General features: G+C 38.3%; 1 protein-coding gene across 4 annotated transcripts in view; it reads right to left on the minus strand.

Moving 5' to 3' along the window:
- Positions 1-21,564, minus strand: part of vps13b (vacuolar protein sorting 13 homolog B) — a 299,476-nt gene extending 277,912 nt beyond the window's left edge. For all 4 annotated transcript variants that reach the window (XR_013100758.1, XM_004560029.5, XM_004560030.5 and 1 more), the window contains exons 1-3: positions 21,452-21,564; positions 20,345-20,503; positions 19,055-19,198 (exon numbers count right to left, since the gene is read on the minus strand). Coding sequence is in view for 3 of the 4 variants with exons in the window: in XM_004560029.5 (XP_004560086.3) it covers positions 19,055-19,198; positions 20,345-20,491 (291 nt within the window). In the remaining variant the exon portion in view is untranslated. The remainder of the gene's footprint in view (positions 1-19,054; positions 19,199-20,344; positions 20,504-21,451) is intronic.
- Between the last annotated feature and the right edge of the window lie 1,395 nt (positions 21,565-22,959).

The following is a 22,959-nucleotide window of genomic DNA, read 5'->3' on the forward strand; positions in this document are numbered from 1 at the left end:
GATTCAAGCTAAGGAGCTTATTTATTGTTGTAGCTCGTAGAGAGCCTCGGGCTTGTGGGTGTTCTGTACAAATAAAACAGCAGAGACATGAGGACCAACAGTGGAGGGGTCAGAAATAGTGGTTTTAGACTACTGACAGCCAAGGACTTATGCTGCATTCCATCTGCCTCAGAAGTCAGATGTCAGAGCTGGGAGTGACGTCACTGTTGTTTGTGTTCCAACAGCAAAGTCAAAAAGCAAGGAAAACAGGATTTGTTTTGGTCCATAGCAAGCTAGTTGCTAGTGGTGCATAAATAATGCACCACTAGCAATACTAATATTGCTTGGCTTATTTTTATTTCTTTTTTTGCTTAAAAACAGCACATTTTATTAAAGCTACTGAAGGGGCAACAATAAGGTTGAGTTTGTAAATTTAATAAATGTGACTTTTTAAGGGATTGAGGGATTTGCTAAGTCACAGTTTAAGATTGGAAATAATAATAAGATTCTATGGGTGGAAATCTGTCAGATCTGTCACTGTATCCACATGATAAACGTGTGTGCATCTTGGAATATATCGAGCCCTGTTGTAAAGACGAATTTAACCATAAATGATCAATTTGGAGAATAGGGGGGAAAAACTTATCAGAGCACAAAAATGCTATGACTACAGCAGCTAATGTTGAACTCCTAACAGCTACTATGTATAATAGCAAATACCTCATATTCAAACTCATGGTAGACATAAGCCTGCAGCAGTGGATGGGATGAAGAAATGGGGGAAAAAAATTAGATACAGTGTCAAAGAAACAATATATTAGAGGCAAAACTGAGAAGTTAGTGAAAAGGTGGAGAGATTACTGAGTTAAAACTCAGTGTGGCGTTGATTAGAGGTTACTGCAGCACTGTAACCTTTGCACAATCAGCCTGGGTGGTAGGTTAGTCAGATAATTTGGACAAGAAAAGGGAGATCACATGTGTTTAGCATTAAAGCGTCTCAGGAGTCACCCCTTATCCTGACACATGTAAGCACTGAAGGTGTCAAAACCAAATATATTTGGCTACTCCACACACACACTTTATTTATAAATACTGAACCGATCCAGTTTAAACTGACAGACAGCCTTTGCAGGCAGGTCGCGTGTTGCAAATTTTAATACATTCATGCAGCTTACATATGTAACAGACAATCCCTGGTTCTAACACTATTTAATGACAGTGAACCCTTTCGTTGTAGTTGAGTAATGATAATTTGGTTTTAAACATACTTTGCATTATCTGAGTTGCAGACACACTGACAGAAGTATCCCCCAGTGCAGTAAACACTCAATGCTCAAAAGAGATGAGAGAGGCTCTGGTAGAAATATTTACATGTTACTTCACTAAGGCCCTATCCAATAGAGCTCCACTTTGCAATCAGTTTTTTCCTCATCAGAGAGTGGTGGGAATTGGTAAACAGAGAGGGAGAAATAATAAATACTTCATCAAGGTTACAACGAATAAAGATCTGTGAATAATAAGGTGTAAATTTGCTGGTCATTACTCATTTCTTTTGTAGATTTGTCATCACTTTGAAAAGTTGCACCTATAATATTTAAACATGCTACAATAGAAAAGGGATTGTTATTTGATTAAGAAGGTTTAAGATACACACTCCAATTCTTAGTTTACATCACAATACCCTGCTTGAGCACATTAGAGTAAGAAACAGTCTCCTTCCCCCTTTAGTCTCATATCTATACCTAAAGGAATGCATAGCCCAGCAAGCCAAGAGTACATCGAGTTCAACAATTTGAACTGCCACTATGAAGAACAAGACTGCCAAATTTGGAAGTAGCGCAATTAAGCGCTCAATGTCACCATGGGCAGTGAGCAATTCTCCAGAGGTGAAAAATGCCTTTTCAGAAGGAAGCCCTGGGACAAATGAAGCCTGCCCTCAGCTGCTGCCAAGTAAATCGATCTCTCCAATTCCACAGCAGGGCACAGCACAGGCAGGGAGCCTAAGAAGGATGGAGAAAAGGAGAAGGAAAGATAGACACGAGGACCGGAAAAAGTAGGGCTGCTTCCCCTGCAGGCATGTCACCTCAGCTGTTAACCAAATATGATGGTAGTTAAAAAGGAAAAGAGAGACATGAAACCAATTGATAAGCGAGAGAAAAAACAGTGGAAAAAAAAGAGAGACAGCAAAACCAAGAAAAGCTGAGGGACGTCTAGAGTGAAAGAGACTTGATGATAATGAGACCAGAACAAAGGGACAGAAACATGAAGCTGGTGGTGTGACTGACAGGTGAGGGGGACCCCCTACTCAGAGGGTAAGTGGGCACCCATAGAGGGTTAGGGCACAGGAAGGCCAGACGTGACCCCTGTCCTCCTGTAATCGTCTGACTCAGTCAGGGAGCAGGAGGCGGTGTGCTGAGTCTGTCTGGAGGGTCAACCCATATGAGCTGCTCAGCGCATTAGCTGAATACCACCACCACCTCCAGCTATTAGGAACAGCACCACTGTAGATAAGAAACTCACAAGTTCCTTGTACAAATAATCTGGCTATAACTCACAGACACTAGAAACCAGTAACATCATATCTGCTAGTGACAATGACATATATGTAAACTAGTAAAGCTTCAAAAAATACAAATATGTCTTAAAATACTCATTATACTCCCGCAAATACCTACTTATAAAGTATTTGCGGGAGCAGAATAACACCCTTGCTACAGTTTCTTGTGATTTGAGGCTTCCTCTGACCTGGACTGGCTGAAAAGTAGGCAAATTACCAGAGTTTTTGTTGCCCATTCTTAATAAATATTAGACAAAAAAAACAAGCACTATATTTTTTCTTTTCAGAAATTGCTAAGTATTTTCCAATTTCAGTTTAACACAAGGAAAAAAAAAATTGGCAAGGACCAGCAGCCGACTACCTCGCTTCTCTGCAACCGCCTGATCTTTGAAACCAAAACATTTTTAAAACTGGTCAATTTCACACAGTTTCAGCACATTAATGGGAGCATGCAGACCATTGCTAGATAAACACACTCTGTTTTTGTTGTTTTTCCTCTGCAGGTTGCTGGTGAACTCATGCTGACATCAAAGCAGCAGGCCTGGATACTGGAGGCACGGCAGGGGAGGGCGAACGCCTACAGAGTGAGAAAATAAATGAAGGAAACCCAATAGGCTCCTTATCTCACACAGAACCCCTTCTCCTGTAAATCACTCACGTACTCATATAAACACAGACACACACAGAACCTCTGCCCGACATGTTAAGGCCTAGCATTCACACCTCCAAGTAACCAGTGAATCATATGATACTCAAAGGATATAATGAGAATGTGGGACATTCCAGGCTGTTTTTCCAGAACAATAGTGAAAAAAAAAAACACTACTAAAGAGATACACATACTCTTTTGTCCTAAAAATGTGCTTCTGTTTTTTTAGTGCTCCTAGGTCTCATCTCCCCCCTCTCTCACCATCTTGCCTCATCAAAGGCCTTCTTTGCAATCACAGTATTCATTTCACTTTTGTTCATGTTTCATCTTCTTTACCTATATCTGACATTGTCTCCATCCTTCCACTTCTTCTAGAGCTTCTCATCCCATCTATAATTAGCTAGTCTGAAGCTTGTTTTAACAGTGTTGACCCTGGTTCTCATAAGAATGGTTTCCAGCTGGCACAGAGAGAAATAAAAACATGAAAAGGGGCTCACTGTTTTAAACATAATGTCACAGTTTGGGATGGTTCCAGTAATGTCAAATGGTATGCAGCCACTTCTTTTACACTTAAGCTGTTTGAACCATTGATGACAACCCCACCGGAATTTTTGCTGAAAAGAACAGAGAACATCACAGTTGACTCAGATTACCTTTTCTTTAACGTCTCTTGGCTTCGAACGCATCCATCAGCTCGGCTAAAAATTAGCTGCTAATGGCTTTTTAATGAAACGGTAACAAATGAAGAAAGCTATTTTACCATGATTAAAGACAGAGGGTTCATTTTCTCCTCAAACAGAAGAGAACTACAGAAGCTGGAGTAGTGAGGACAGAATTTCACACAGTCTCCATCACAAATAACTGTTGGGTATTAATATTATAATTATGCTACGTATTTTATACACAGACATCATAGGCATATTTAAAGAGAAATATGTGCATAAAAAACACAAATGTACACGCACACACAATATAAAATACTATACAGACCAATACTTAAGGACTAGAGCCATGCAGCTGGAATCCATAGAAGATTGGGGGGATTAGAGCCTGAAAGTAACCCAGATGAATATCACATTGTGTGACATTCTGAATAATTATCTCAATGAAAGTAGCATATCACAAAAATGTGGTCTATTCCCCCCCTCTCTGTTTCAGTAACTGAATCCACTACACAAAAACAAACCTCCATTTACTGTGGATTAACTGCACAAATTAAATATTACAGTCTCTACACAATGTTCTGTAGCCAATAAGATGAAATTTCCTGCACCAATAAAGCACAAGGCAGAATAAGATCTGACAATTAAACTTTTTCAGCAGTCTGAAAATGCACAACTTACCAAGTTTGCTGTTACTATAACCACTACAGAGAAAAACATACTCGTGGGAATTTCTGGATTATTAAAGTGTGAGGGGAGCTGTGATAGGTCTGTAATACCTGAAGTGTTACTAGGCACATTCCATCCCAGCAAAACTGCTACAAAGCAAACACCTTCTTTCCTTCAGAAGCTCCAAAATATAAAGTATTCATTAAGGAGGGGGAGCAAAGACATAGAAAAGATTCCCAAGCATGTGCCAAAAGAAGAATGCATAATTACAAAAGAATTTGACTCTGAAGGGGGAGGAATCACAACGACACCGGTGATGTCATGTTGGAGGTCTCTGCCAAGAGTGCCTCTGCTCTACCCAAGTCAAACTGTCTATGTTTATTATCTGCCTCCAACATACTTACAATAACAAAGACAAACGGGGATCCCAGTTACAGAGCAGACCCATAGGGAGCTACAAGAGGTCTTCTGACTTCTGAGTATTTAATTTGTTCAGGCATTGTCCTTGTGCTGTTCTCACCAGACAGATCACCTCTGGCTGCAGTTTCAGTATAGCTCTTTAACCAAGTTCCAGTAAACATACAACAAGATAAACTTAAAGTGTAAATGGTAAAAATTAAAATGTAAAAGGCAAAGGCCAAAAGTTAAGTGCCCTCCTCAAACATTTGACATTTAGGTGATTTTGGCTCTACTCTTGTTCTGTTGCACTTTCAGGTAATAGTTCAAAGCCCAGTGCATTTTATTTGTCTTAAGTAAAACCAGCAGAAACCAATCTTGTGTTTACGGTACAGTAGCCGATGTTGTTCCAGTTTAACTGTCCATAATTCTACATTAATCTAATAAATCTCAAAGCCCTGTGTATTCATGCAGAAAACTGGATTCTTTGTTACAAAATCGCTTTTTGCAGTCATTTCTCCACAATAGTAAGCAGGTCTGCAAAAGTAATAGGGGTGCTGAGGTCAGTCCTCTTTTATCCTCACAAACAATGTTTAGCACATTTTTTTATTTAAACAAAAGACTCTGAGTCTGAGTAACTCCAATTCTGAGACTTGATTAACATCCAGGAACAAGGAATTCAAACAGGCTTGAACTAATATAGGTGCCATGATGGAATTTGGAGCCTGGATAAATAATTACAACAAACCACTGCACTTTCCATTGAAGCCCATTCAAATTCTTTATGCTCCTACTAGTGACCTCAACTTCAGTGTTCACAAGTAACAAGTGTTAGGGAAAAGAAGAAAACATGAAAGGAAATAGAAGAATACAGAAAGTCAACCGAAGCAAAGAGTGAGAGAATCAAAGATTAAAGAGCCAGAAGCCATGTCAAAAAAAGAAGAAAAACAGGACTGTGACAACAGTAAAGTGGAGGCAGGAATATCAAAAGAGAAAGACACATCGAGGGAGAATCGGAAAGAGGGAGAAATTGTTCCTGATTTAGATCTGAGAGGCTCTGGTCCTTCAGATGTCTCCATCAGCTAACCACAAGCCCAGGCTGAGCATGTGAGGCATTCTGCTTACGCTGGCACAGCTACCCCCTAATGCTAATAACTGCAATGTGTTAGCTACAATAAAACACTCCACACAGATCCCTGACATACGCACTCACACACAGGCATGTGCAAAAAAAAACAAAAAAAAACAACACATCTTAGACAAGTCAATTACGACACACACGGGGAATTCCCAAACACAGGAATAGCTCTAACTCAGAATAATCAGCAGTGCCCAGTTATTTTCCAATTATTTATTATGTAATTACTGCCAATCACATCTTTTTTACTTCACAATTATTAGTCTATAAGATCCTGATATACATTTCTTTATATATCTTATTTATCTTTATATCAGCATTTTGGAAAATTGCTGCTAACTAGTGGTCAAGACCTGATTTTAACACCAACTGTCAAATCATAACCATGCAATCTCTGGGCCTTCCGATTTTTTCATACACAAATAAAAGTTCATTATACAAAACATAAGCACACCTTAAACAATGTAAGCACCAGTCTCCAAGAACAACGCAAGCAGCGGCTCAGGCTACTCTGACAACTTAATTGCACATGTGAGGTGCAGCTGGAAGGCACAAACTATAGAGGCCTAAGTGTTCTTGGAGAGCATCAATGTTCTGAAACCAGAAAGATAGAATAAATCAAACAGAGCAAAATGGGAGAGGACTTTCCGTCAATGTTGAGAAATACCAAAGCCTTACTGCAGGAGGTTTAGGCACGCAAGTGGAATGCAGCCGGCATTATGTTTGCATAGCTTTTATACACTGGGGTCCAAAAGCAACTGAGGTGGTGTCAGCATTCATCACATTGGTTGAGAGATGGAAAACTGTCAGCCTTACATAAAAAACAAATCATTTCAATTGCATCAATGAAACATGTTGGAATCCTAAGCTAGTCCTTATCCATAGATCTCAGGTCTCCTACTGTTTTCCGTAGCAAAGTAAAGTACAGGTCCTGGCCCTGGCCAAAAAACGTTCACCTGTTTTGTGAGATATATTAAAAAAAAAAAAGCTAAATTGAAAAATTCTATAATAAGAATAATAGAGGATCTACATTTTTAATAGATTATTCTGAGATTGGTTTTAAACTGTACAGTTCTGAAAGAGTTTTATTTTCTGTAAGGGTTAGGTTAAATAAAGCTGAAACCTCAAAGCACTCTGTACATTAAGAAAAAGTAAGCAACTATCACAGCTCATCAATTTATTGTAGATTTTTATTTTCAAACCTTGCTTTAAACTTTAAACTACTTTACTTCATACTGCGTACTGTCTCTGTAAGGTTACATGTTAACCACCTCACATCACAATATTGGTGCAAGATATGTTTTGTCAGGAAATTATAACCAAGTATCACAGTTTTATCTATATCTGCAACATACACCATGGAAAGTGTAATGCTGGGTCATTATTCATGCTGCATTTCTCTTCTCTTGCCCACACATGATAGGGGGCTGAACTTGCCAAGGTAGAGGCTAGCTATACAGAAAGAATTCACTTAGTAAAAAACTGAACACATGATTAGAAAAGGTTTTCTACTAAATAGGTTGCATATGTGATTTTAGTGGTTAAAATGCCATGTCATTAATGGGATCATCATTTGAATATTGAGTAAGGGTCTACTAAACTGAGCATGCACTCATCCTGAAACAGAGCACAGTTTGTGCAATATAGAAGTACACACAAACACGAGGGTTACTGCTTTTAGTAACTTTTTCTCCCTGAAAGTGAAAAAATACCCATCTTAGTAGATTGCATAAAGACAAAAAGACACACAACAAAAAAATAATGATCTAAAGATCTAAATGAAAGGGTACATTTCTTCTCTAAATTGCAATCACGTCTTACAGTCCTTTCTACATTTTAAGGCTTATAAAGCAAACACCGTTCCAAAGTGCAATACAATATCATCCTAGAGTTTTTCTAAGAGGACAGGACTAATGGAGTGAACATTAGTCTTAATTGCATGGTAATCATTTCCCAAACTACAATATCAGTGGGAGCACGCAGCAAATAACAAGCTGCATTGAGGGATTGCTCTAGCCCGGATGGCCTGAGAGCAGGGATTAAACTGTAGAGTAGCAGCATCCTGGCCAGTGTGTATTGATCACCACTTGATTCACTGGAATCACAAAGCCACTGGCTTTAATGTTTCCCCCCAACTGCTTTCCTGTGTCTGAGGTTTGTCTGTGGAGCAGAAGTAACCTCATCCCACGAGGAACACAGACCTCAAAGACAACGCTATGGGTAATTCAGCTTTGGCTGACTCACAAGCAATGGTGGCAGAGGGTAAGGTCTCTTTTTCTGGAATGACACACTTCTGCACTGCCATCTACAGATGCTTTGAATCACTTTGGAATGCTGAACAGAGATCAGTGCAATGGGTCACTCTCCATTAGAGACTAGAGAAAGGGGACAGACTAGTAGTGAGACAGTGTATGATTACTAACACATATTTAGCTCACCATTAAATACAGACCTACTGACAACAAAATTTCAGCATATGTAAACATTAAAGCTGCACGTGAAACAAACCGTTCACCAGCTGTTGGCCTGCCAACATGCAGAATACAAAAAAAAAAACCACTCAACTCTGAACAAGTAGTTCTACTTATTGTCAACAGACCCAGTGTCTCCTGCAGTATTTCAAATTTTTAGTACAAATCATCAATACTTCATTGTTAAATCTATCTTCAACTACAAGAGAAAAATCAATAAACACAAGTTTGCAGAAAGCGGATTTATTGTATGTAAGTTTTCAGGCAGAGCTCACATAACAGCCTAACGATTTGTCTTGATTGCCATTACTGTACTGTCATATATACTGTCATTTTGAATGACAAAACAAACAGAGATTCTTTTTAACTAATCCCAAGCACATGCACTTGGCTATTCTTCTGTCCTTCAGTAGTTCTCCTTTTCTCTCATCAGAATGCATGCTGCAGCTTCCAACCTGCCTAAGGAGTCAACAGTGTGCCAACATTACTCCATCTTTTTATTATTTACAGTCATGGATGGGTTTTGTTACTGCTATAGGGGGTTAGATTCAAGGAAAATAGATTCTCCAAAGCTCTGTGTTTTTGTCCTCTGTCTCCTCAGTCCTGAAGACAAGGCCCCACTGAGCTGATGATCAGATGGATTTACGGTGCAATCTCTGAAAGCCATTTGCTCCTGCTAGCAGAGAATCAAAGGCAAGATTTCCGGATGGCATTGGAACAGAGATTACTCAGTTTGTGCTATCTGATTGCAAACTTCCACAAGCTGTTTCCTTTTACTTCTTTCAACTTTTCCTTTGCATCTTCTGACTTGTGAAATTTAAGTTCAATGACCACATACTCACTAGGTTTCATTCTGTCAGAGACCATGCAGTATGTACACTTAAGGAAAAACTACATTGGATCAAATGTTTTAAGTTTTATCAGTAGATCCTTTAAGTGGTGTAAGTTGTGATGTGAAGGGGGTATGGATCAAACTTGATCCAGCACATCCCCCAATTCCCTGTCAGTAGGTTGCAGTTTGGAAATTCTTTGTTCACAGCTGATGGCAAGCAATTCACAAGCCTTGTCATTTCAGATATGATCTGACACAGTCATCACTGAGTCAGTCACAAGTTTGGTCGTGCTCAAAGTTGATCAATTTTTATTTTATTTTTTATCTGTTTTTACCCCTTCCCATTTCTCCAGCACCGTACACAATGGCTACATAAAGCTCCTCTGTACTAATCAACCAACCATTATCACACCTTGTTACAAGATAGCAGTATTTTCTTCTTCTGTGAGTGGTCATAATGTTTTTATTAATCACTTTATAGGAAGTTCACAGTCTATCCACCCAAAAAGTAAAGTACGGGGTGGACCATTTATACACCGTAATAAAATGGGAATGGTTGGCGATATTAAAGTCCTGTTTGTGGCACATTAGTATATGTGAGGGGGCAAACTCCTCAAGATGGGTGGTGACCATGGTGGCCATTTAGAAGTTGGCCATCTTGGATACAACTTTTGTCTTTTCAATAGGAAGAGGGCCATGTGACACATCAAACGTATTGGTAATTTCACAAGGAAAACAATGGTGTGCTTGGTTTCAACGTAACTTTATTCTTTCATGAGTTATTTACAAGTTTCTCTTTGTTCACAGCCATCGACATGTCGAAGAGGTTAACATGTGAGGAGCGGATCGAAATTGTGTTGATATCTGGTGAACGCAGTAACCGGGTCATTGCAGCAGATTTCAATGCAAGACACCCTACGAGACCACCCATCTCCCATGCCACAGTTAGCAAACTGCTTGCTAAGTTTCGTGAAACTGGTTCAGTGTTGGATTTGCCAAAATGTGGACGCAAGAAAACTGTCACCAATGAAGAAACATCAGTGGCTGTCCTAGCTTCATCCAGCAAGAGCCCACAGCGTAGCACTCGCCGCATGTCACTGGAGAGTGGCATTAGTCAAACATCCCTTGGGCGGATATTAGCTACTCACAAATGGCACCCTTACAAACTCCAGCTACTGCAGCATCTCAACGAGGATAACCCAGATTGGCGCACAGAATTTGCAGAATGGACAAAACAAAAACTGGAACAGGATCCTCGGTTCACGCAGAAGATTTTGTTCAGTGATGAGGCAAACGTTTATGTGAATGGTGAAGTTAACAAACAAAACCACCGCTATTGGTCTGACACTAACCCACATTGGATGGATCCCTCCAAGACTGTTGGAACAACAAAAGTGATGGTTTGGTGTGGTATATGGGGTACAACGATAGTTGGAAACCTCAATGCCACTGGATATTTGAAATTGCTACATGATGATGTGTTTCCCTCTTTATGCACTGAAGTTGGCATGTTCCCTGAGTTTTTCCAGCAAGATGGTGCACCACGACATTATGGGTGCCAGGTCCGAGCATTCCTAGATGAACAGTTTCCTGGAAAGTGGATTGGTCGTCGTGGGCCAGTTGAATGGCCCCCAAGGTCTCCCGATCTGACCCCCTTAGACTTTTTTGGGAGAAGAGGGTTGCATTGACAATCCAACACAATGGGCAGCACATTGAACACATTTTATAAGTGGTCAGAAACTTGTAAATAACTCATGAAAGAATAAAGTTACGTTGAAACCAAGCACACCATTGTTTTTCTTGTGAAATTACCAATAAGTTTGATGTGTCACATGGCCCTCTTCCTATTGAAAAAACAAAAGATGTATCCATGATGGCCGACTTCTAAATGGCCACCATGGTCACCACCCATCTAGTTAAGTAAATAGTTTTTAAAGGTAAAATGTGGAGGGAAAATCAAAAGTAGTTAAAAATGGTCAATTATACCCTGGACCCCAGAGGGTTAAACTTTTTTTTTTAAAGTAACGCAATAGTTACTTTTCAAGTAATTAATTACTTTTAGAATATTGTAACTCAGTTATTAACTCAGTTACTTTTTGAATTAGTACCTGTAACTATAATTAATTACTTTTTCAAAGTAACTTGCCCAACACTGTCCATGACAAACTTGTACTTTGCATTTACATGAAAACCGAGAAGGAAACAGTTCATTAAATACTCCATTTGCATTTTGATAAATGCTACCTAGCCTAATATTAAATAAAATACAGTGTAAGGTCTGTTATTTTCAACATCCAGATGAATATTAAAATCACCCATTAGATTTATTTTAATGCTGAACTGAGTATTAAATCAGATAAAAATCCTAAAGGTGTTGATTCATTGACACTATTGTATTCACTCTACTCTAACCATTTAACCATCTAACTATTTAATTGTTTTGCTCCTTTGATACAGTTATATTTTTCTGTCTTTATGATTTTCATAATTAAAATGTTTCTTGCTGGTTGGCTGCAATGTCATGGAACAATGGATGTGGATGAAGTGCAAGGTGGTGCTGGAAGCCGTGGAGAAGCCAAGGCAAATCAAGATAAAGATGCAGGTTTTCTTCAAGCACCTGATCCAGTGCTCTCTGATGGAGACTTAAAAATAAATAAATGGTAAATGGTCTGTATTTATATAGCGCTTTACTAGTCTCTAAGGACCCCAAAGCGCTTTACATATCCAGTCATCCACCCATTCACACACTGGTGATGGTAAGCTACATTGTAGCCACAGCCACCCTGGGGCGCACTGACAGAGGCGAGGCTGCCGGACACTGGCGCCACCGGGCCCTCAGACCACCACCAGTAGGCAATAGGTGAAGTGTCTTGCCCAAGGACACAACGACCAAGACTGTCCAAGCCGGGGCTCGAACCGGCAACCTTCCGATTACAAGGCGAACTCCCAACTCTTGAGCCACGATCGCCCCACTTGATGCTTCTCCTTAATAGAGGAAAGTCCTGTTCATATCAGATGCTAAATTTGTTGGCTGGCTGGATGTCCTGAGACCATAGAATGGAATTAGGATATTTTCTTCTTAGTTTGTTTGCTTTCAAATCGTGGTCCAGGGCTCCATTCACTAGGGAGTGGAGCTCATCTGAGCCTATGGTTTGGCACTCAGTATGCTCCATGGATCTGAAGCCCAGGATTGGGCTGGTCCTGGCTGTGCCACAGCAGAATTAAGGCTACAAAAAGAAGTTTTGTAGACTATACATCCCAAATTTTCTACTTAAGAGTTTTCTGCATTCAACCCCTGGGTGGCAAGACCACACACACAGAAAGCAAAACTCCTCTACAGGTCACACCACTTTAAAACATATTTTCACACTCAAAGATCAGGTATCACATCTATGCCTGTCTCTTAAATATTCAAAACTCAAAGTAGCATGCCTTAGCTGAGTAGATATCAGATTTAGATTATGAAATACCAACTTGGGGATTTAAGAAGTCTTTAAAGAGGGGTTTCCTTATTCACATGTATTACCCATTATTTAGGAGAAAAGAGGTTTGGTTGTGAAAACCCTAAAAATAGTTTGGAAGGAATTTAACAGAAAAAAGGGCCTAGTATGCCAAACCAACAAGTCTCAGAGGCACCTCCCCAAATCATCTTGAGGCAATGCATCAATCAGAACCTCCACATCAGTGGCAAATGCACTCAGCGGCCATAAAACTCCCAGATCAAGCAGTGAGCTCAGCCAAAACCAGAAAGGCTCTCCTCAGTAAACCCAAGCCCTTATCTTTGTCTCATAAAAAATAAAGAGTGTCTGAGAATATTATGATCCACTGTAACTGCTGTCCAGCCAGTTCCTCTCTGTCTTTGCTGATCACACCTCATCTTTAACATCTGGAGCAGTTTACCAAATTGTCAAGAAGAAAATTCTATTTATAATTTTCCAACATTAAGTCAATGTTAAAAATATTACTTAAAAATATACAAACAAAAACAAAAAGTGCACATTAAATGATACCTCCTACTGAACTTGTGGTTTATCAAAAGTAAAATGAACTAAATGCTCTCCATCAGACAAAACCCATTCCAATCCACCATATAAGAGCTGAAGTCCTTAGATTGACAACACTACCTAATGACAAGCACAGAGAAAATGCCCTGGAACAGTAATCCACTATTAGTTCCTTCTACTCTATTTCTTTTAAACAAACATGACATAAGACACTAATCTGTCCCTATCCACACTGTATATAGAGGGATAGATACTATGATCACTGTATTCCACTTTGCACCTCTTGACATTTTTACATTAGTTTTAATCTGGAATGGGCTACCATCAATCAGTTCACTCATATAAACTAACTCATTAGGCCACACTAAGTGGATCTTTGTTCAAGAACAAAGAAAGTAAAACTGACTTTCAAAAATACCCCTTTATACCCAAAACAATATCTTGTCACATCTTTTGAGCTTTTTGGTATAAACCACGGTTTAGTGTAATTTCACTTGAAAAAGTCCGCTCTAATAATTCAACTCATACCAAGTACAACCATTTCAACTTTTGCACTTAAACTGAAATTTAAAAAAAAACTGAGATAAGTAGAACTCGCTAAAATTAATGTAAACTAAACAAAGATGGTAATAATCTAAAAATAAAGACACGTACTAAAGAAAGGAAGTGGATTTCTATGCAAACTTCAAGATGTGATTGCAGTGAACAATAACATTTATATATAGAACTAAATGCATCGTGTTTGTAAACGACCTCTAGTTTGTAAAATGAATGTCAAAAACAAGTTGACAACATTTTTTCTATTACCATACTTTCTGCTCTACAAGTCCTCATTACAGCTTATTTTAAGCAATTACACTGTCAGCAGGAGCTGTAATCTCCAACTGCTGCTAAACGCCAAAATTTCCACATTTGCTGGAAACTATAATTGTGAGCTGCTCTTAGTGCTTTGCAGATGGGTCCTATTGAGCAATCTGAACATCCCTAATATTACCCAGTTCCTCTCAAGGGGAAACACGAACATTAAAAAGGTCCAAATAATTCCGGTCAAATTACACCGGCCTTAATGAACTTCAAAAGATGTGCGGATGTTTTTACAGGCCGGGACTCAGGCTTTAACAGTAATTATGAAAACAAACCATATTAATGATATCATTTATCATTTCCACACTTTGGCCGCATGAGGCCCACCATAATGTTTCTGTCTCTACTGGACTACAGTTAAAATATTATAATTTCCATACACAGATCTACTTTATTCATTTCTTTTCAAAAATCCTGTGGACCATCACCCAAATTACATAAGAGTTTCAGTGAGAATGGTTATGGCCTATGTCAAAGTCCCTGCAAGCCTGCTACAACCTAGTCAAGGTCTAAGATGTGAATTAACATGAGATCTAGAGTATTTGCTAAAGGATTAAACACGTATTTCTGTGAGACCAGTGTTGCTGTCAGTCTACTGATGTTTAAGTTGTAATAAAGATAAAACAAAGGAAAGTACAATAATAACAACAACAACAACAACAACAACAACTACTACTATTATTATTTTTAAGCAATATAAATGTAAAACATGAAAAGGAAGCTGGCTTCATTTTCTTGGCTTAAGAACACAGTAGTCAGCCTCCTGCCTCCCGCCAGTATAGGAGAAAACTGCAGTGGCTCATTTAAATTCCACATACTAGAAGGATTTCTGCTGTAAGTCTGGCTTTACTCCAAATTATGTCTCTTGGGTGTACATACCACTGAATAATTTGTCCAAATGTCATTTGCAATTCCCCAAAAATCTTTTCTTCACTGGAAGCTTTTAGAAAACATCTGTAACAAATACTTGTTTTGAGACCATAAGCATTACACCAGTACCGGTCCTGGTACATGACCTTAAGCTGTGTACGAAGCATAAAGACAAAGTTTAAATTTCCACTGAACTAGAAACCTGATCGCATGAGCAGTAGCCACCTGCATACTATGATATTTACCATTAGTTCTAGGCAGCTCAAGCTCATGTGTTACAAATCTTTTTGCCGCAGTCTATATAATTAGCTGTAATTGACTTCCCTTGAAATGTGTTTCTTCTGGGACATCTGGCCTTGAAACTTCAACCTTCCCATAAAGGGCCGCACTGAGCTACACTTTCGATTTTTAAAGCTGCATGGGTGGCAAATTTAGAGCCAGACTTTGCTGTAAAAATAAATTTCAAAAATACCTCTCATAAAACATTCTTTAAAAAATTTAAATATTTGTAACTAAACCAAACAAAGCAATAGAAAAATATTCCCCTTAAGATAATTCTCCTTAGATTTATATCCACAATGATGTAGGACAGAGCTTCAAGTCACACTTCCTTTCTTACAGATTTTATATTATATTGACTACAAGGACAAAACCAAGCAGTTACAAAGGCTATTATTGTGCAATCAATCTGACAGAGATGCAAAAGACTATCAGCTTTTTCTGAATGTGATTCCAAGTCTTCTAAGTGTCACGAGAAATTGTTTGAAAACAAAAACAGGACATGCTAAAAATGGAGGCAGCCAAGTAGTAAATAGCACTGGTCAAGTTAAAGAAAGTTGCCTCTTAATTTTGAGTTCCTTGAATTCTTCAGGTCAGTGGTCAATGAACCATCTCTCTCTTTTTTAAGAAAAATCATACTGAGTGAGATAGCTGTGCTTGTGTCAGGGAAAAATCATGAAACAAAATTCCTCGAAGCAATTACTAGTCGATACTTTATGATGGAATTAGGGATGCACTGATCTGGACTGTACTGGCCAATATTTGCCTTGCTTACTGCCATTGAAATACCAGCAGATAGGCTGATATTCAGCAATGGCAGTTACTGATTCCTATGTGTTGTATCCCATCAAAACTTTATTAAATTGTATGACTGAATGTGTAATAGTGTGATAAACAGCAGAAATGTATTCGCTTATTTAAAACGATAACTTCTTTGCTTTCCTGGCATCGACTATCCCAAAGCCTCACACATCGGTGCATCCCTAATTGTGGTAGTTTGGATGAAAATACACCTGCAGTCCCAAGATTGTGAAGTGTGTTGTTTCAACTAAAACCAATAAAAGTTTTATATATGTATAAAAATTTATTGACGTACAAAAAAAACTTACATTACTTATTGACTCACTTTATGAAGCAATATAAACAGCGATGACTAAATCACTTTTGTGTTACATGTTTATGTGTTTCCACAAAGATGCTAACAATCCAGCAGAAATCCAGCTCACCTCTACTTTATTTAACCAGTGAACAAAATTAAGATCTGGCTGCTTAGTCTGGTTGCACATACATTGAGCTTGAGACCCACTCTGGGCTTTGGGATCTTTAGTAATACTTATCATACTTTCAGTCAGAGGTGTGGACTCGAGTCACATGACTTGGACTCGAGTCAGACTCGAGTCATTAATTTTATGACTTTAGACTTGACTTGAAAAAATGTTCTAAGACTTGTGACTTGACTTGGACTTTTACACCAATGACTTGGGACTTGAATTGGACTTGAACCGGTTTACTTGAAAAGACTTGATATTTTACCCCAAATATAAAATTTAACATGCATATTATATGGAGATTGAAAATGTGACGTCATTCACGGGTAGAACCGCAAAGGATTCTGGGAACTCGTGGCAAGCGGTACTAGCGCACGCAGGCTTTCAATTAAAATCAGTCACACAGCGATAAAAAGAAACACAAAAATGTCAAGAAGCTGTTGTATTATTAACTGCAATAGCCGGTCACATGACAGCCACGGGAAGCCGACGGGTAAAGAGATCGGTTGTTATCGGATTACGTCGTTGAAGAGAAATTGTTCGAGCCATGTTTCCGAAGTAACAAAGAGGCGACTGGATTGCAGCCATTCAAAGATCAAATATAACGTCCCAGAACACTCCAGCTCACAGGTTAGTCTGCTCCAAGCATTTCCACAAAGGTCAGTCTGCTGTTGTAGTTAATGCGTCATTTTTCATAACATAATTAGTGATATAGGTTACAAGCAAGTCTGGCGCTGAACAGAAATTGTCGCGCTATGCTCCTTTATTTATTGTGCATAAATAGTAAATTATCCTGACACAATATTGTGTTTCGCTTCTGTTATTATGGTACATTAACAAAAACATATACTTTTATTCACAGGATAAAACAGGTTTTTTGTATCACTAATTGCCCAGTACGATTACAGCATACAATATTATTGTCACTGCTACATTTCTGTGATGGGTACCAGAAATTATTTCCACTACTAATTAATTACCGTTGAGCTCAAAGGTTATATTAATAAACGGTTAACGAATGTGTATTTATGAAGACGATTTGTGAGACTGGTAAACTTATGATACGTACGATGGTCTTTACTTTCTACACGGTGCATTTCAAGGTCCTGCACCCATCCGTCGGTAAACTGTACCTGGGCTTGTTGCAGTGACCGGAAGTTACTAAACTTCATGAGTGTATGCACTCACTCCAAGAACCGTATGATTATAAATATGCATATAAATATGCTAAGATGAGATAGCTGACTTCATCTAACTAGCAAATGTTTTCCAGGCTACGTTGGTGATACAGTTTTTTTTAATGTGTATGATATTTTTGTCATGCGATTTTAAAGCTGGTCCTACAACCGCATCCAAGAATAACATGCAGCTTATCTCAGAACTGTCGGTGAAAATTATTCTTGGAGCTAAGTTTAATTGAGCTGCATTTTAAAGAGGTGCAATTTCACAATTTGTGTATATTTTCTAAGTTCACTATTTTGTATGTGTTGAGAAAAACACAGATTTTAAAATTACATGGTCTAATATTTACATTTAGCATATAACTGCAACATTATTTTTTCGTTTGTTTTTTTTAAAGACTCGAAAGGACTTGAAATTCAAAGTTTCAGACTTGTGACTTGACTCGGACTTTTACACCAGTGACTTGAGACTCGACTCTGACTTGCCTGACATTACTTGAGACTTGACTTGAGACTTGAGGATAAAGACTTGAGACTTACTTGAGACTTGCAAAACAATGACTTGGTCCCACCTCTGCTTTCAGTAAAGGAATATGCTGAGTTGTCCTGCTATGAATAAGCTGTTTCCTAACAATCTCAAGCACGACCAAACAATGGGTTATTTCTCCAAATTCATGGATTATTTCATCATTTTCTTGGTTTATATTGCAATGGCACACAATGGCACCACTCCCAAGCTGGCAACACAGTAAAGAGTGTTGCCAATTTATTCCCCAAAAGCATTTTACATCATTGTTTTGAATAGCAAACATATTTTGCGTCAGTGAGGCATCAGTTTGTTTGCTTCTGGTTTCTTGGTTTGCTTTTTTTTTTTCAATGCATTTTTCATTAGAGTAAATAAACATGAGTAAGAAAAGGAAAAACGCAACTGCTGCTTAGCTGTGTCAAATTAACATTCGATTTTACACAAAGTCAGAATTAAAGAAGATGGCTTTAATTGTACAGCAGAGTAAAGCCTGCTGCACTAAAAATGTCAGCATGTTTTTAAACAAAGGCCATTACGAAATTTCTTGGAAACACATGGAGAAAGGGAATGGGAAAGCTTAACTCTGGCATGAGGAGGACTCTCACATAAATAACAGGAAGATCTGGCTAGCCCTGTTTTGGCTGTGTATAGAATCAAGAATAACATCTTTCTCATACCAAAAAAAGAAAATGAAAAGAAAAAAACTAACCTGGGCACCATCCCTTAGCTTCAGGATGCACTCCATGGTGTTGATGGTGATAACTACAGGCTCTGAGCCCAGCTTGGTCCAAGGTACATGGATACGTAGCTCATGGATATGACCACTCATGAATGTAAAAGGCAGTTTCAACTCCTGTGGATATAAAAGGAGTTACAAGAAAGAAAGGAAAAAAACAACAGCCAGCTAGAAATAAACAACACTAGAATAATATGGATAAAGGTGCCAATACGAGGTAGAGGCTTCGAGAACATTTTGAATCTTCATCCATCCATTTTTCAAACAGCACTTTGAAGCTAATATTTGTAGACGAGTAGATAGTAAAAACAATAGCTACAGATTACATACTGGTCACGCTTCTAACAATATAAGTCAGATATTTTCAGAGGCAGGCAAATCACTGTTCTGCATCTTGAACTACTCTGTGTGAGAATGAGTCCCATGAAACCAGACTGCCTACACACAGGCTTCACATGCTTTCTGTGCAAGTCTGAGCCAAAAAATTAATAGCCAAACATTTTTCTGAGGGAAAAGCTGTCATGGATTTACAGTATGTCTGCTTTATAACCCCCACAATGTTTCACCAAATATTATATTAAGATGATCTCAGATTGCACATTTGAGAGGAGGTACTGTCCAAATGAAATGGAATAAAATAAATGCAAAGGTAGGACAATTTCCAAAGTTTTGACACAGCATTACAGACAAATCTCAATCCTAACACAATTCCCACTGTCGGATAGCTTGAAGCTGCTTCCAATAAGAACTTTCATCACAATCTCTTTGGGTTACGCAGTGTTTTGGTCTGCTCTTCAGCAGCAGTCAGAACCCACTCAAAAGAAAAGAAAATCCTTTTAACTGGTGGCAGATTGATCTAATCCAGACATGACATGAGTAAAAGAGAACACTGTCAAAATAACACTGCAGAGCAAAATATCAAAGTAAATCTGGTAAAATTCTTCTGAAATGACAGCAAGAAGATGCTGTTAGTGCCTGACTAAACAGCACTGTAGCGTTTTCTTTCACTCTAGTCAAGGCAATACAATGGAGAATAGCTGCAGACATAATATGGCAACTTTTTTGTAGGGTGTATGTGCCTGCATAACCAAGGTTTATAAACGAAACTCTACAATTTGTTTATAGTAAGTAAAATACAAAACTACATTCTGAATATATATGTAGGAAGTGGGCATTTATATTTTAAATATTCCCATCATTTTAACCTCACGTCAGTTTTATAAAGAAAGGTTCAAAGCAAAAGCTAGATTTAACTTTTAGTACCTGCTCCAGTACATCCAACTTCAAGTCCAGCTTGCTCAGCACCACATCACCGCCCCACAGAGAGAGCTGCAGGTCAGATGGCTTCAGATTCTTGATGTACTTGTTTACATAGCTCATCAGGAGCGGTGTGACATAAGACTCCAACATCTTGTCCTTGTTCTGTGTACACAATGAACAAAACAAAAAAACATGGTAATATCATTTGACTGTGTTAACATCCTTTTGCCATTATATATCTCGGTCACTAAACTAATGGTGCTCGTTCTAAACTAATTACAAAGAATATGTATTTCTTAAGAGTGTTATTTTGATGTCATAGCCTAAAAGCACAGCTCTAATTAATAATTGTCATTGCTAAAGCAGAAGTAGTGTGCATGTTAGCTAAGTGGAATATGTCATAAAAATATATATAATAATATCATATTTATTATATGTATAAAGCCATAATTTAAGATATTGGCTATGCTTGAACATTTCTTTTTATGACAGGTCCAAACACAACATTATAACCTCTTATCCAACTTGCAAACTGTGGAAGTACTGGCCGTTTCACACAAACCTCAAGCTGTTTTTTGTTACAGTTCAACAAACTGATGTCAGAATGAACTGGCACTCCTAATGGCATAAATACCATATTGGCATCCAATAACTAATCCAACTGTGTGTAATTTATAGAAAGGTTGTACAGGTTTTGGTTAATAAACTTAATTAGATGTAAAGACAGTTCTAATTACGGTGACTTCTCATCAACGCAAATTTTAACCTTAAATGAAATTCACCGGAATGTCTAGCTTCCTTGCTAAAGTGCCTTCATTCCACATAACGGGGAAGCCCAGGAGCAATTATGTACTGCATTTGCAAATTAATTCCAATGTAACTAAAAATAACTTCAACAGCGACGCTATGTCGTATCTTATAGTAATACATTTAACTTAATGTGGAGCACTTAGCCAGGGAGGCTAGCTCTTTCCTCCTGTCATTTAAGTGATACACAACAGCAGCGAAGCAAAGAAGCTAGGCTAAGTGATTAGAAGAAGTCGCTATAACTTCGTTTCAGCTGGCTAAACTGGCTAGCCACAAGTCAAATAGAGAAAAGACTCTATTTACCTGACTCCCACTTGTATCCTGTTGGTTTTTGTTTAATTCTACGTTTAATAAAAGATGTTCATCCCGTTATCTAACGTTAGCCATAACGCCGAACTGCAAGAGTCGAAACGTCATCGGTAAACACCAACGCGGCTTCCGTATGCTTGGTGTTGCGTTTTTCAGTGGGAAATTTGCGTTTCGAAGGTAGATTTACATACACAACGTATAAACATAAGTAACTCAAGAGAAATTTCATTTGTGATTTGATCAGTTAACAGACATTATCTTCTTCGGTTACAGCAACTCCGGATGTTTCCATACCGTCAGGTTTTGATATAACAAATACCTTTGTTCCTATTAAAACGAACGAGTGTCTACAAATCCGGACTCTCTAACAAGTACAGGAAGGGATCTCTTCGCATAATAATCGTCATCGCTTAAGCACGCCCCTACCCTTTTTATGGCAGCGGAAGCTCACCTTTGCCGAAAGAGCGATCGCGTGAACCTCACAGTGCTCAGCATAGTGAATGTGTATTCTTGATTATAATTTTCTATTATTTTTATTTTTTTTGTTATAATGTAACAAAATGTTCTTATTTACCATCTTAGTCCATGAGAGTTTCAATTTCAACCTTCTGGGACCTGTCATTGCAGAAGTCAATGAAAGTGAATAGTGGAGACGATAAGAAAATTAGGTTTGCATTTCACACAGGGAAACTGTGCGGATTTTAAGCATCTCATCATTTATCTCAACTCTAAATATATCTCAACTGCCAGAGTAACACAGGCCTATATCTGGAGGTTAGGTGAAATTTACCAACGCAGACACACTGTGACATGATAAATATCTTACATACTGGAATTTAAAATGAAGAAGAATATACTGAGGGCAACGAAAATATTCTAAAATGTAAACCATTTCTGTCTTTCACGGATCTCGGTTTTTTTTAGGGTCACTGGTTATTTTTCAGACATGAAACGTAATAATGTCAACGGACAACTGTATGAATTGCATAAAAGAACGGGTTAGACTCAACCTTTATCGCACTGTCACTTGAACACCTTTGCTGAGAAATGATCTTGCTAATTTGTGCGTCCAAGGAGTTCGTTGACAGATAAAATATTTCTTTTATAATTTTTTTTAGTCGTAATGTTGAGTTATGTTGCTCCAGTGGTTAAGTAAGCAATCTTGTCATATTTAAAGTGAACAGCAGTCATAACATACAAGAAAAAAATGCAAATTATAGCAGTTTTATAGCTTAATAAACAACAAAAATCCAACTTCACCCTGCCGTCAGTATGTTTCACGTCTTCATGTTTGCATGTTTGTTTGTTTGATTTATTTATTTAATCACCTATCTTTGAGATCAGACCATCATCTGTCTTTTTTTTCGTGATGAAACCTTTAAAAAAGTGTCTTCCGCAGGCCGCACATAGGGTCAGAAGCACTGCAGATATGAGGTCTGGCCTGTAGTGGCCTGTAGTCCGGACCGGCTCTCGTCTGCTGTAAAGCTTCATGAGGATACAGT

The sequence above is a fragment of the Maylandia zebra genome, linkage group LG11 (assembly GCF_041146795.1).
Source record: "Maylandia zebra isolate NMK-2024a linkage group LG11, Mzebra_GT3a, whole genome shotgun sequence".
Taxonomy (NCBI): Eukaryota; Metazoa; Chordata; class Actinopteri; order Cichliformes; family Cichlidae; genus Maylandia; species Maylandia zebra.